We start from the raw sequence: 12,352 nt of genomic DNA, 5'->3' as shown, positions 1-12,352 counted from the left end.
TTAGGTTCTTGATGTACACACAAACTATATACATAAAATTGGACCATCTTAGGGTGCCTGCTGAATGTTACACAAAGTGAATTAAGTTCATGAAATCCTAAGGGGTAGAAACCAACTTAAAGGTTTTCTCATAAAGTTATTTTTTATACATAATGGAGAGAGTAGATTGACTTTATTTTATTGGACCTCAGTTTTAAATGTTAAAAAGAAAAACAGGATGATTTCAAAAGTTTTTATCTCTAAAGTGCTGTTCATGGAGGAAATGACTCTGTAATACCTTGTTGTGATTAAGTTCTATTATTGGGACACGTGATATTTGTCCTTTCCTCCCAATTGGAATGATATCACTGCTAGCAATGAAACAGGGACTGAGTTCTGGGATTAATTTATTAAACGTGTTGTTTATTTTGAAAATTGATATAAATCATCTCAACATGGCAATACTTAATGGCCAAAATCTGTAGAAATAAATGTCTTGTGACTGGCCCCCATTTTTAAAAAGGGCAGCCTGAAATTATTTGAAATAGTGTCAACACATGTCTAAAGAGCAGTATTCTTACCAAATTGCCAGTTGCAGTGACTTCTGACACTGACTTCCTGGGGTTGGACCAAAGTTTACAGGCTGAGGACATAGTCCTCCATCAGACTGCCCTCACATCAGACACCAGACACATGTTCAGGGCCACCTGCACTTCTGACTAGCTGGCTACAACTTTGGGGGTTCCTACCACCCTCAGCTTTGAATTCACTACAGTGACTCATAGCTCAGAAACCATTATACTTGGGATTAGAGTTTCATTATATAGCAAAGGGATAGTAATCCAAACCAGCGAAAAAAAGGAGAGATGCAAAGGACAAGGTCTGGGAGTGCCCCACGTGTGAAGTTGCCGTTGTCCTCCTCTTTGAAGTCAGGACCCATCACCTTTCCAACACACCCAGGCGGCGCAGTACACGGGGAGCATTAGCAGCCAGGGACGCTCCCTCTAGTTTCAGTGTCCATGTTTTTATTACAGTTTCCTTGTCTGGGGATGGATTAAGTACTGGCCAAATCACTGCGCTCAGGTCTCCAGGCCCCCTGCCCTGAGCTCAGGCATGGTCACAGGGCTCAGCACCCCTGCCTCACAGGGTTGGTCTTTCTGGCACAGCCAGTTCCCTGCCTGAGTCGTATCATCAGCATAAACTATCTACGGGCCCATCATGAGTCTTCTCATTAGCGTAAATAATCAAGGCCAACCTCAAATAAAATAACAAAGATACTCCTCCCACTTGGGGAATTCCAAGACTTTGAGACTCCTTCCCAGGAACCTGGGAGGAAGGTGAGCCAAATTCTTATTTTACAAGACCCCGACAGACAGACAGATGCACAACAGAAATGTCTTTCATTTTTCCCTCACGGGAAATTGGGCTGCTCTTGGATAAAAATACTATGCTGATGTGATCTTTGTCTATATGGTCCATTTTTTCCCAACAGTGAGGACCCACTTCGCATTTTTAAATACTTAATGACATTCTGAATGATGACCCCAGACTTTTCCCCCTCACCCTTAAAAGAAACAGAAAGGATTCTGATCTCAGTTGTTCACACATTGCTCAGATTTGTCAGCCTCTTATTTTTAAACCCTCCTCCTCTTCTATGTACTTTCCCCCTGAGCATTAATCTCCATCTTCAAGTTACTGCCTTAATCCTCCTCCTTCCTGAGAAAACAGGGGTGGTTAATTGGCACATAGATTTATTAACCTTCCCGTCTCCTTTTCACCCTGCTCATTTCTGAATGTTAGGCTGCATCATGATAAAAAAGAATCCAATGCTATTTATTATGCTTAGTGGTTAATTGACAAATTTAGGTACCCTGTTTAGTATGTTATTGTGCTGCCTCAGCCAGCAGTTTGTCCACACATCCTCTGTGTCTAAGAAAACTGTTTTCTGTATAAACAGATTCTGCTATCAGTAGGTTGAGCCTTTGGGAACTGAATGTCTGTAAGCCTTGTTTTGACAATTGATGTTATGGGTTAAGGTTAAGGAGAGTAACTGAATAGAATATAATTATATATCTTATCCCTTTTCTGTTATTTTATGTACAGTAATAAAATTAGTACTAGACTGTATCCTGTTTACTAATGTAAATGACACTACAGAATTCTGGTTATTTTAAATGTCTATGTTTTACATAACTTGCTTTAATGAAGTCGTATGTAAAAAATGTGGTCTTGATCAGGAGAATAAATAAAGAGGCATTTATAGTCCTCTCAGTAAGGTGGTGACTGACTCTGATCCTTTCAGACACTTCCCCTGCTTTGCTCCTGTGACCAGAGGGCTGGCCTGACTCCCGGGCGCGTCCTTCCGTGAGGACTAGAAGGAAGCTCCCTCGCAGGGAGAGATTAGCTGTTGATCTTACGAATGAAAGACTTGAAGTTTCGATGCTAGACCTGTCTACGAACTGCTCTTCCCACTCTCTTCTCTCAGAGCTCGATCTCTTCATAGTTTGAATTCTAATTATGCTTTGTCTCTCTCTTAATAGGTGACAGCGAAGCAGCTTACCATAACCTGCAGTCCTGCCTAAAACGCAGCCCTTCTTATGCAGATGCTCATCTCCTGATGGCTCAAGTTTATTTGTCTCAGGAAAAGTTCAAATTGTGTTCTCAGGCCCTTGAGCTTTGTCTGAGTTACAATTTTCAGGTACGTGATCCAAACTGAAATAGAGAAGACGTGTCATCCACTGGGAACCTTTGGCCTATGTTTACATATATTGAGCTATTTTTTATTTTTGCGTATGATACTTTGCTAATAAATGTATATTTAGTGGGAAAAGATTGGACTTCGAAGCAAGCGGAGGAAACCCGGAGGCAGCCATGGCGTAAAAAGCAAAAAAAAAAAAAAAAATGGACTTGGAGAGAAAGACCTGGTGCCGTGTCTGATCTTCCCACTTACCTCTTGCTGAACTTCAGTTCAGTATTCTTTTCTATAAATTTCACAGAACAGTACCTGACAGTTATGTTAGCATTAAATGCAACAATGTGTATTAAATACTGATTTGTTATACAATGTGTATAACAATGATTTTAAGCTATAGAGCATTATGCCAAAGATTTTTGTGTGTAAGGATTGTATTTTACTTCTTGTTTCTTTCTTGGGCTTTGGTTTTTAGTCACTTCTTTAGAGCCATCATCAAAGAATGGCTAGTCATTTTCAGCGTCAGTGTGCGGTCTGAGGAGATCAGCACACTAGGTTCCTATCCTACATATTCTGTGCTGCACCCTGTATCCCTCAACAAGTAGGGAAATCATAGGTTCAGGTGCTTCCTGGACTACCTGGGATCACAAAAGGGCTCCTTACACTTCACTTTCGCTTGCAGGGTCTTGAACCTGTGAGTGGATGGAGAACTGAAGTTCTAGGCAAGATCTGCAGAAGATAATGTCTGCTTTTTAGGACAGTAGTTCCCAAGACTAGTGGTGCGTCCTATCCCAGTGCCCCACTCCAATGGGTCAAAACCTCTGAGACCATAACCCTGCGTGTTTAAACAGAGCCCAGAGGTCAGCGTGATGCCTCACTGAGGCTTGCAGCCGCAGCGTTGAGGAACAGGTGGCTGCCACATCCCGTCAGCCAGGGTCATCTCCTTCCCTTTGACAACGTCTTCCTTGTTCACGTTGTTCCCCTGTTTCTTCTGTATATGCTGCTGATAGCCAAACAGAGACAGGAGCTTCATTACCACCCGTTTTGGAGTAGTACCCTAGGGTAAAACCAGTGTGTGATTAAAGTGTCCTGAAATTTCTAATCTTACAATTAAAACAGAAAAGGGAAAAGGCTGTGTTTCTAGAAATCTCATAGCTTTATACAGAACCAGAGGATTCTGAGAAAGAATTTCCTTTCCTGAAGACTCAAATCATTTCTTAGAATTTATTGGCTAACCTCATAAGCTTTGCTTGCATTTTTCTCTTCTGTCATGGTGGAAGCACTTGTTTGTCCTACAGGAGATGTTAAGTAGTGACAGGCCCTCAGTCTGATTTAACACAGGAAATGACGAGCGTAAGGGAACAGAAATAGACCTCAAGTATACAATCTCGTCAGGTGTCCTCAGAGATCCTATTAATTTAATGTTTGGTGGATTGTAAATCATTTGTTGATGTTGTAAGTACTCCAAGGAAGTATTTCTGAGTATCATTTTTTCAGGTGAGAGAATATCCTTTATATCATTTGATAAAAGCTCAGTCCCAGAAGAAAATGGGGGAAATAGCAGAAGCAATTAAAACTCTTCATATGGCAATGAGTTTACCAGGAATGAGGAGAACTGGAGCTTCCTCAAAATCAAAATACAGAAACACTGAAGGCGGCGCAAGCCATCGTGTATCAGTCTTCCTTGAGCTGGCAGAGGCTCACCGCCTGAATGGAGAACAGGTAGGTCAAGTCTAATTCAGTGGCTCAGAGCTGAACTTTGTTATTCAGGTGTGTATGTTTATATATTAGTAGGAAATGGAAAAGCTACAACTTCCCTTGACCGAGTGGTAAAGTTTAGAAAATTTATTTCTCATTACTTTGCACTAAATCATGAACTTTCTGCCAAGTCCCTCAAATTAAACATAATCGGCTACTATGAAATATGATATTATATGCATAATATATATCATGTCATATGGCTAATAGTATAATATTGGTATAATAAGAAGTGTATTAATATAAGGTAATATATATAATAATGTAATATACAATTATCCAGGCTACAGTGAAAGGTAATACATATAATATAGTTATAAACCTATGGATTCTTAAAAGAATTCACACACACACCTGAGTACTACACTAGAATAAGATGAAAGTACCAACCTGAAATTCTAATAGTTGAAAAAAACAAAAGAACCACTTGAATACAGCTTTGGTAAACTTAAAAAATAGATAGATAGATAGACAGACAGACAGACAGACAGATAGATAGATAGACAGACAGATAGATAGACAGACAGACAGACAGACAGACAGACAGACAGATAGATAGATAGATAGATAGATAGATAGATAGATAGATAGATAGACAGACAGACAGACAGACAGATAGATAGATAGATAGATAGATAGATAGATAGATAGATAGATAGATAGATAGATAGATAGATAGACAGACAGACAGACAGACAGACAGACAGACAGACAGATAGACAGGTAGACAGGTAGATAGATGGATTAGATAGATAAATAGATAGGTAGATAGGTAGATAGATAGACAGACAGATAGATAGATAGATAGAGATAGACAGATAGATAGATAGATAGATAGATAGATAGATAGATAGATAGATAGATAGATTAGATTAGATAGAAAGGAAGGAAGGAAGGATGCAGTTCTGGGAGAATTAAGGCCAACGGGGCTTCACATCACTGACATCTGTATTCTAGCTAGCAGCCGTTGCTAATCAGCTGTTTTCATATTTTAGTGGAAACTAAGAAGACTTTGTCTAATCTAGATCCTTGCCAAATCTCAAAGAATTTCTATTTCACCAATTAATTAGCATAAAATACATTTAATAAGAACCAGTTGTACAGACAGTTGATTCCACGATTCAGTATTTTTTTCCACTTTTTAATCTTTCTGAAATCAGAATGTCTTATAATCAGTGAAGTGGAGATGAATTTTGAGGTACAGATTTGTATATGAGGTAATACATTTACCAGACATAAAACAAAATTGATGTTCCAGCACAGGGAGTAAAGCAATGTGCTACTTAATGAACAGCCCCTGGGGACAGGGGCCGACGGGACCAGATCCCACCACGGGGGCAGTAATGAACGTACCAGAGAACTTAGGCTTTGGAGCCAGGCTTCTTGAGTTTGAATTCCAGTTTTATCATTCATTAACTTCTTAACTCCCTAAACTTCAGTTTACTCACTGCAAGCCAGGGGTAATAATAATTAACTATGTGAGAGGATTTTGTGTGAATTATATGGGTGAATACAATGCTGGGTGCAAAGTAAATGCTAATTAAAACTGTAGTAGCGGTGACTCTTGTGTAGCAGCTGCTTTTGTTCTGGTTATAAAAACATGTTTAGCTAACAGATATTTATAATGTCATCTGAATTTTTTCTGAGTTTAGTTTTATGTTTTTGTACTCACCGAAAAATCTGTCAGTATTTCATGAATATCATAACTATTTACTGTTCATTCTGTATCAGTAGAAAATCTTTGTTTCTAGTATAATTTGTTGAACATTTTGAAAGAGTGTTCTTTTAATTTCATCTTTACAGCATGAGGCCGCCAAGGTTTTACAGGATGCCATCCATGAGTTTTCTGGAACACCTGAGGAACTGCGGGTCACTGTTGCTGATGCAGACCTGGCTTTGGCCCAAGGAGACGTTGACAGGGCTTTAAGCGTGCTTCGGAATGTCACAGCTGAACAGCCTTATTTCATAGAGGCCAAAATGAAAATGGCAGATATCTATCTGAAGCACAGAAAAGAAAAGATGTTGTATATTACTTGTTATAGGTAAATGGTTATTTCAACCCATTATATTTTGACACATTTACTTCCTAAAATTAATTTCCAAAATTTTTTTCCTTGCTTTTAACTGCTTTACAGATATTTTATAGAGATTATTTCCTTAATGTGTTCTTGCTTCCTGCTACCCCCGACCACAATCATTCTAATCAAGTTACTCTCCCTAAAACATAAGTCATAGTAATTATGATTATTCCAACCTGTGGCTATACTGTAGGTTCTTAGCTCTTCTCCCTCCGCAGGTGTTATTTCTAGACCCTAAATATTCCTGTTTGGGTAGGAAAGAGCAACAGTTACATGTATTCTAATAGCTTAAGAGAATTGTATAATGTAACAATTTGGAGGCAAAATGGTCATTTAATACACAATATAATATAATAGTTATAGCAAAGAAAATCATGGCTTTTTATACACCATGCAAAGAAAGAATCACAATTTTTCCTTGTGAAAAAGCAGGAACTTTAAAAGTTATGGCATCTGCTGACACCTTAAGAGTTACTAAGATACACAGCACACGCACACAGGTAGTCGTGCAGGCGTGCGCACACGCACAGACATTGCTCACTTTTCTCCCCTTGCTGAAAAAATAAACATACAAGCACACATTCCTTGTAAGAGAAAATTAATGACTTTTCATCTGTGAAAACATAGTAAAATGTTGATGAATTCAGTTATATGGGTTCATCTGTATTATGTAAATATTGAAGCTCAGAAAGCTGCTCACATTCTTCAGGTGCTGAGCGATTCAAAGAAACAGCAGCACCTCTCATGGAGGTGAATGACCTGGACGTCCTAGATCAGATTTTTAGGATGTTTCCCAAAAATCCTAAAAAAAGCACCTTCAGCTCTAATGATATGAGAATATTTTCAAATAAAGTTGACTTGTTTTGGGTGCCCTGTGATGTTGTTGTTAGAAGCATAGGTTTTGTTTCACGCAGATCTGACACAACTTAGTGGACTTAAACTCTTAGTATCATGTATAAAATTGGGATAATAATAATCTTCCTGATGTAGTTTTTGGACCAATTAAATCAGCTGTGACTTGGCATCACAACACTTTTTGGTGCTTTCGCCCCCACATCATTCCAGAGCTGAAGATAACAAAAGGTATTTCTGAAAAAGCAGAGTTCATATGTTTACTCTCTGTGTGTACTCTGCTACCTCCATTTTACAAAATGGAAAGACTTAATGAAAAAAAAAATTGTTTATTTAGCAAAAACAATCTCAGGGTGGGTGTGGGTGGGTTTTTTTGTTTTTTGTCTATGTGGAAGGTACTCTGAAAGCTACTGGTGAATTGAAATAAATGTATTTGCCTTTTATTGAATTGATTTAGAAGACGATATGTGTATTTAATCTACTAAGTAGAGTTAATCTGATTTCCAGAGAAATTGCTGAAAGGATGCCCAGCCCTCGCTCTTTCCTCCTCCTTGGTGATGCGTACATGAGTATTCAGCAGGTAAAGTTTCCGATGCTACTCTACTCAAATTTAACAACAGCAAGGCTCTTCTTTGTGATTAGTGTAACATTCTTTTTAAAAGGAAGTTTTAAAAAAATTAATGTTACTTAATAGTCAACTATCCAGTAATCAAAATAAAAAGGACACAGGCATTATAAGAAAAACAAGTTTTGTTTTCAAATTAAGATGCAGCAATTCAGTACTATCATTATTTGAAATATAGATGATACCAGAAACAAGCAGCGTGTCCTTTAGACAGAAGAATGAAGAGCAATACTGGCTAGGATGGTGTTTGCTGATGACGCACCCCCATGCTAGTGACTGTCATCTAAAATGTGAAGGTATCTAGACTTAAACGTGTGCTCTGTTACTCTTACTGCGTATTCTAGATAAAGAGCATAATTTTAGAAATGATGCCTTTTAATGGGATCCAGCTTTGCTGTTTGTTTATTGCTTATTTTTTGTATCTGTCAATGTTTATTGCTTATGTTTTGTATCTGTCAACATTAGCCTGAAGAAGCCATAGTAGCATATGAGCAGGCATTAAATCAGAATCCAAAAGATGGGACATTGGCAAGCAAAATTGGGAAAGCACTTGTCAAAACGCACAACTATTCAAAGGTAAGTACTTTATGGTTTGAAATACATCTGTTGGAGCAAAATTTCAAACCTTGTTCTATGAGAAGTCTTCAGCAAGCACTGTTTAGATCTTGATGGTTGTAAACTCCAGCTTTGTGTTCACAATCTGGAATTTGTATTAAGACGTTCTCAGTGTCTCCACTTCTTCATCACTGCATTTTGCAAAGACTCTTTGGAGCTTGTAGTTTACTTCTGGCTTCATCTTGCACCTAAATCCTTACAACCAATTAATTACAATAAAGTTACTGTTAAGATCTTTTGCTATATGACAAAGCATAGTAGATGTCCTTTCTATTCAGTAAAGTTCACTGACCTCTGAAACAAAATTTTGCCAAGTACTTTTTTAAACTACTTTTCATAAGAAATGCTAGCTGCCTTGCATGCTGTTTGGTTCTCTAAGAAAAATGGCATCTCTCACTGATAGGCAGGCATGCCCAGCCTTCTCCGAGATTTCCAATTATTTATATACTTTAGGTCTGTAATGTATACAATATCTGTGCTTGACTATCCATTCTCATTGTCTTTTTTTCCTAACTGCAATGGATTTTGCTTAGGCAATTACTTTTTATGAAGCTGCTCTGAAAAGTGGACAACAAAATTATCTTTGCTATGACCTGGCCGAGCTTTTATTAAAATTGAAATGGTATGACAAAGCAGAGAAAGTTCTTCAACATGCTCTAGCTCATGAACCTGGTATGAAAGTCTTTTCTGATTTGAAAACTATACGATACCTGATATGTGTGCTCTGTTTTATTTTTATGGCATATAAATGTGTTTATTTATACTCTTAGTATTTTATATGTGAGGTTGGGTATTTCTATTATCAGAATATCACTCTACTAAAATATATGAAAAATTGAATAACAGATTTATGAAACAGTTAATTGTGTTATAGAAAGATACTTTACTTTCCAAAATGATGGAAAGGAGATTTTCTTTAAATTCCAACTGTATCTTGTGTGTAAACAAGTAAACATTTTTACAATCTTCATTTTTTTAAGTTTTTAAAAAAAAATTCAACACTATAGAAGTATGATGTATAAGTCTGCAGTTTCTCCTGTGAATTCTACTGGCCCTGTTCTCAAACTCCCTCCCTGAAGGTAACCACTTTTGTGCTTTACAGTATTTTACACAGACACATACACACATATATATAAATGTATTAGAGTTATATGCATGATTTTTCATTTTGAAAATGTGTTTCCTATTCTGCAATTTTTTTCACATATAATATGTCCTATATATAGTTTGATGTCAGTATATTCAAATCATTTTATCTAATGGCATTGTAATATTCTATAACTCTGTAAGTTATTTAACTGTGTCCCAATTATTGGGCATTTAGTGTTCCATTCTTTTGATATTATAATCTATATTACAATGAATATCCTTGTATCTCATTCTTTGGTATATACTGGTTTATATTTCTGAAGAACAAGATGCTAAGTCAGAGGGTATGTGCATTTAAAATTTAATTGGATACTCTCAAATTGCCTTCTTTCAAATTTGAAGAAGATACGTGTATTTAAGTATAGTTGATCTGATTTCAAATTTATTGGACAAATTTACTTTTTAAAGATGTTTATTTTTTTAAGTAAAATCTAGTGCTTGCTCATTTTCGGAATTTAAAGATTACAGAAGTGAATGAAAGTATTGTCCCCTCTCTTGGGAGAAAGCCACATTTAACTCGTGTAGCATCCTCATCAGTCCCCTGGCCCTGTCTCTGTCTCTCCCACACATAATTATATACCACATTTTTTTCTATCCAAATGGGATTGTATTATACCTTTATGTCTGCAGTATACATTTTTCATTTAATAGCTTCTCTCCATGTTATCAAATGTAGCTCTTCATTTTTTTTTAGCATAGGTATTGTATGTCAATATAATTTATTTGTTGAATCCCCTGTTGACAGATCAAAGAAAACTGGGGAACAACACTAAGAATCCTTGTTTACATATTGCTGTATACTTCCTAGAATTGAATCTTGCCCCACTGTTCCCCCTTTAGGCTAAAAGTGTACCAACATTATGTAGTATTAGTCATAGGAAAAAAGCCTTCCTAATTTGTATTTCTTTGATGACTGACAAGATTAGGCATCGTTTATGTCTATGGATCCTGTTTTCTTATAGGAATTTTTCATTCATACCCTTTGTCTTTAATCCTTTATTTATGATTCATTAATCTATTACCTGTTATTCATGTTGCAGATGTTTTCTTCCAAGCCATCCCTTATTTTTTTAATCAAATTTGTTTATCATTTCCTTGGTCAAGTAGAATATTTAATTAACATATGTAACACCTGCCACGTCGTTTCTTTTTGTGAACTCTAAATTTCCTATCACACTCAGAAAAATCTTCCCTAACCCTAACATTATAAAAAGTATTTCCTTGTATTTTGTGGAATTTTTGTAGTTTTATTTTTTATAATGGAGAACATTAATCCATGTCCTCTAATCCACATGCAATTTTTGCTATATAGTTTCCCAAATGAATAGCTAATTTTACTTCAGTGCCATTGATTGAAAGGCTACTTTTATCATATAATAAACATAAATTTGTTTCTAAGAGTCTTTGTTTTGCTGCACTGAGTTACTTTTCTTTTATCAATGACATGTTCATTGTAGCTTTAAAATATGTTTGGATACATGATAAGGCAAGCCCCCTCTAAGTTTTCTGTTACTTCCAAGTCGCAGTATAATTTAGCTTTGATGAAGTTGGAATTTAAATTCTCCCAATTTTGAGTGCATTTGCTAAAAAGTGTTTTTGGTACCATCTGACAACTTCTCTGACCTGCAAAAGAGTAATAACAAAACCTGCCTCTCACGTTGAGATTTTGCAGAAAGAATGTATATAAATTACTTCAAACAGAGCATGGCATGGACCATACACTCAAAAAATAGTGGAAGAAACATGTTTTTGTTAGTTATCTAGGGTTCTTTATTACTGAAGGTCACAAAATGATAATATCAAAAACTAAAAAGCAGTTACCATGTACTAGATTTTAATTGTGTTGCAGATATAACTTATTTAATAACTTTTTAAACTTTTCAACAGCCCTGTAAGATAGATACTGTTATTTCCCCTATTTTACAGATGAAAGAGAGGCACAGAATGGATAAGTACCTTGGTCAGAGTTAAATAGCCAGTAAGTGATAAAGCCTGGATTTGAAACCAGGCAGGTTGAATATCAAAGTCAGTATTTTTAATGACTGTACTGTATTGCTTATCAAGTACCTAGTATTTAAAAAATAGCAGTTAGCATAGTAGCATGTGGCAAGTACTCTGTCTGGCTCTTTAACAACTTCAACAGACAGAAATGTTTATCCCCTTAAGAATGGAAATTGAAATCATTTGTGTTGTTACATTGTTCCCTCTTATATATGCCTAAGAAAAACCCTCAGTTGTTATCCAGTTCTTTACATTTTATTCCAGCTAGTTTTTATCCTAAATCTTCTTTTTAATTTGGCCATTCTTCAATTAACTGACTGAAAAATTTTTGACTTTATTCAGTACTGTTCAAAATCATTCTCTCTCAAAGACTAGTTTTAAAACTTGTAGAAAAATCTAATCATTTATTTAAAATGATTATTTTCCCCAACATATTTTCTTCTTTAATAGTAAATGAACTGTCAGCTCTCATGGAGGATGGACGTTCTCAAGTTCTTCTAGCAAAAGTTTATAGTAAAATGGAAAGACCTGGTGATGCAATCAATTCGTTACAACAGGTAAACACCTTTGTCTGAGAGTAGTTCCCGGATGTGGGATGGACGC

The 12,352-nt window shown here is 36.4% G+C and overlaps 1 protein-coding gene across 3 annotated transcripts in view; it reads left to right on the top strand.

The window, feature by feature from the left end:
- Positions 1 to 12,352, top strand: part of TTC21B (tetratricopeptide repeat domain 21B) — a 62,743-nt gene that overhangs the window by 22,740 nt on the left and 27,651 nt on the right. For all 3 annotated transcript variants that reach the window (XR_012133417.1, XM_073241595.1, XM_073241594.1), the window contains exons 13-19: positions 2,520 to 2,677; positions 4,169 to 4,393; positions 6,233 to 6,471; positions 7,867 to 7,939; positions 8,450 to 8,560; positions 9,133 to 9,271; positions 12,200 to 12,306. Coding sequence is in view for 2 of the 3 variants with exons in the window: in XM_073241595.1 (XP_073097696.1) it covers positions 2,520 to 2,677; positions 4,169 to 4,393; positions 6,233 to 6,471; positions 7,867 to 7,939; positions 8,450 to 8,560; positions 9,133 to 9,271; positions 12,200 to 12,306 (1,052 nt within the window). In the remaining variant the exon portion in view is untranslated. The remainder of the gene's footprint in view (positions 1 to 2,519; positions 2,678 to 4,168; positions 4,394 to 6,232; positions 6,472 to 7,866; positions 7,940 to 8,449; positions 8,561 to 9,132; positions 9,272 to 12,199; positions 12,307 to 12,352) is intronic.

The sequence above is a fragment of the Manis javanica genome, chromosome 7 (genome assembly GCF_040802235.1).
Source record: "Manis javanica isolate MJ-LG chromosome 7, MJ_LKY, whole genome shotgun sequence".
NCBI lineage: Eukaryota > Metazoa > Chordata > Mammalia > Pholidota > Manidae > Manis > Manis javanica.
The sequence above is the reverse complement of the archived record's forward strand: the minus strand, read 5'-3'. Positions and strand labels throughout refer to the sequence as shown.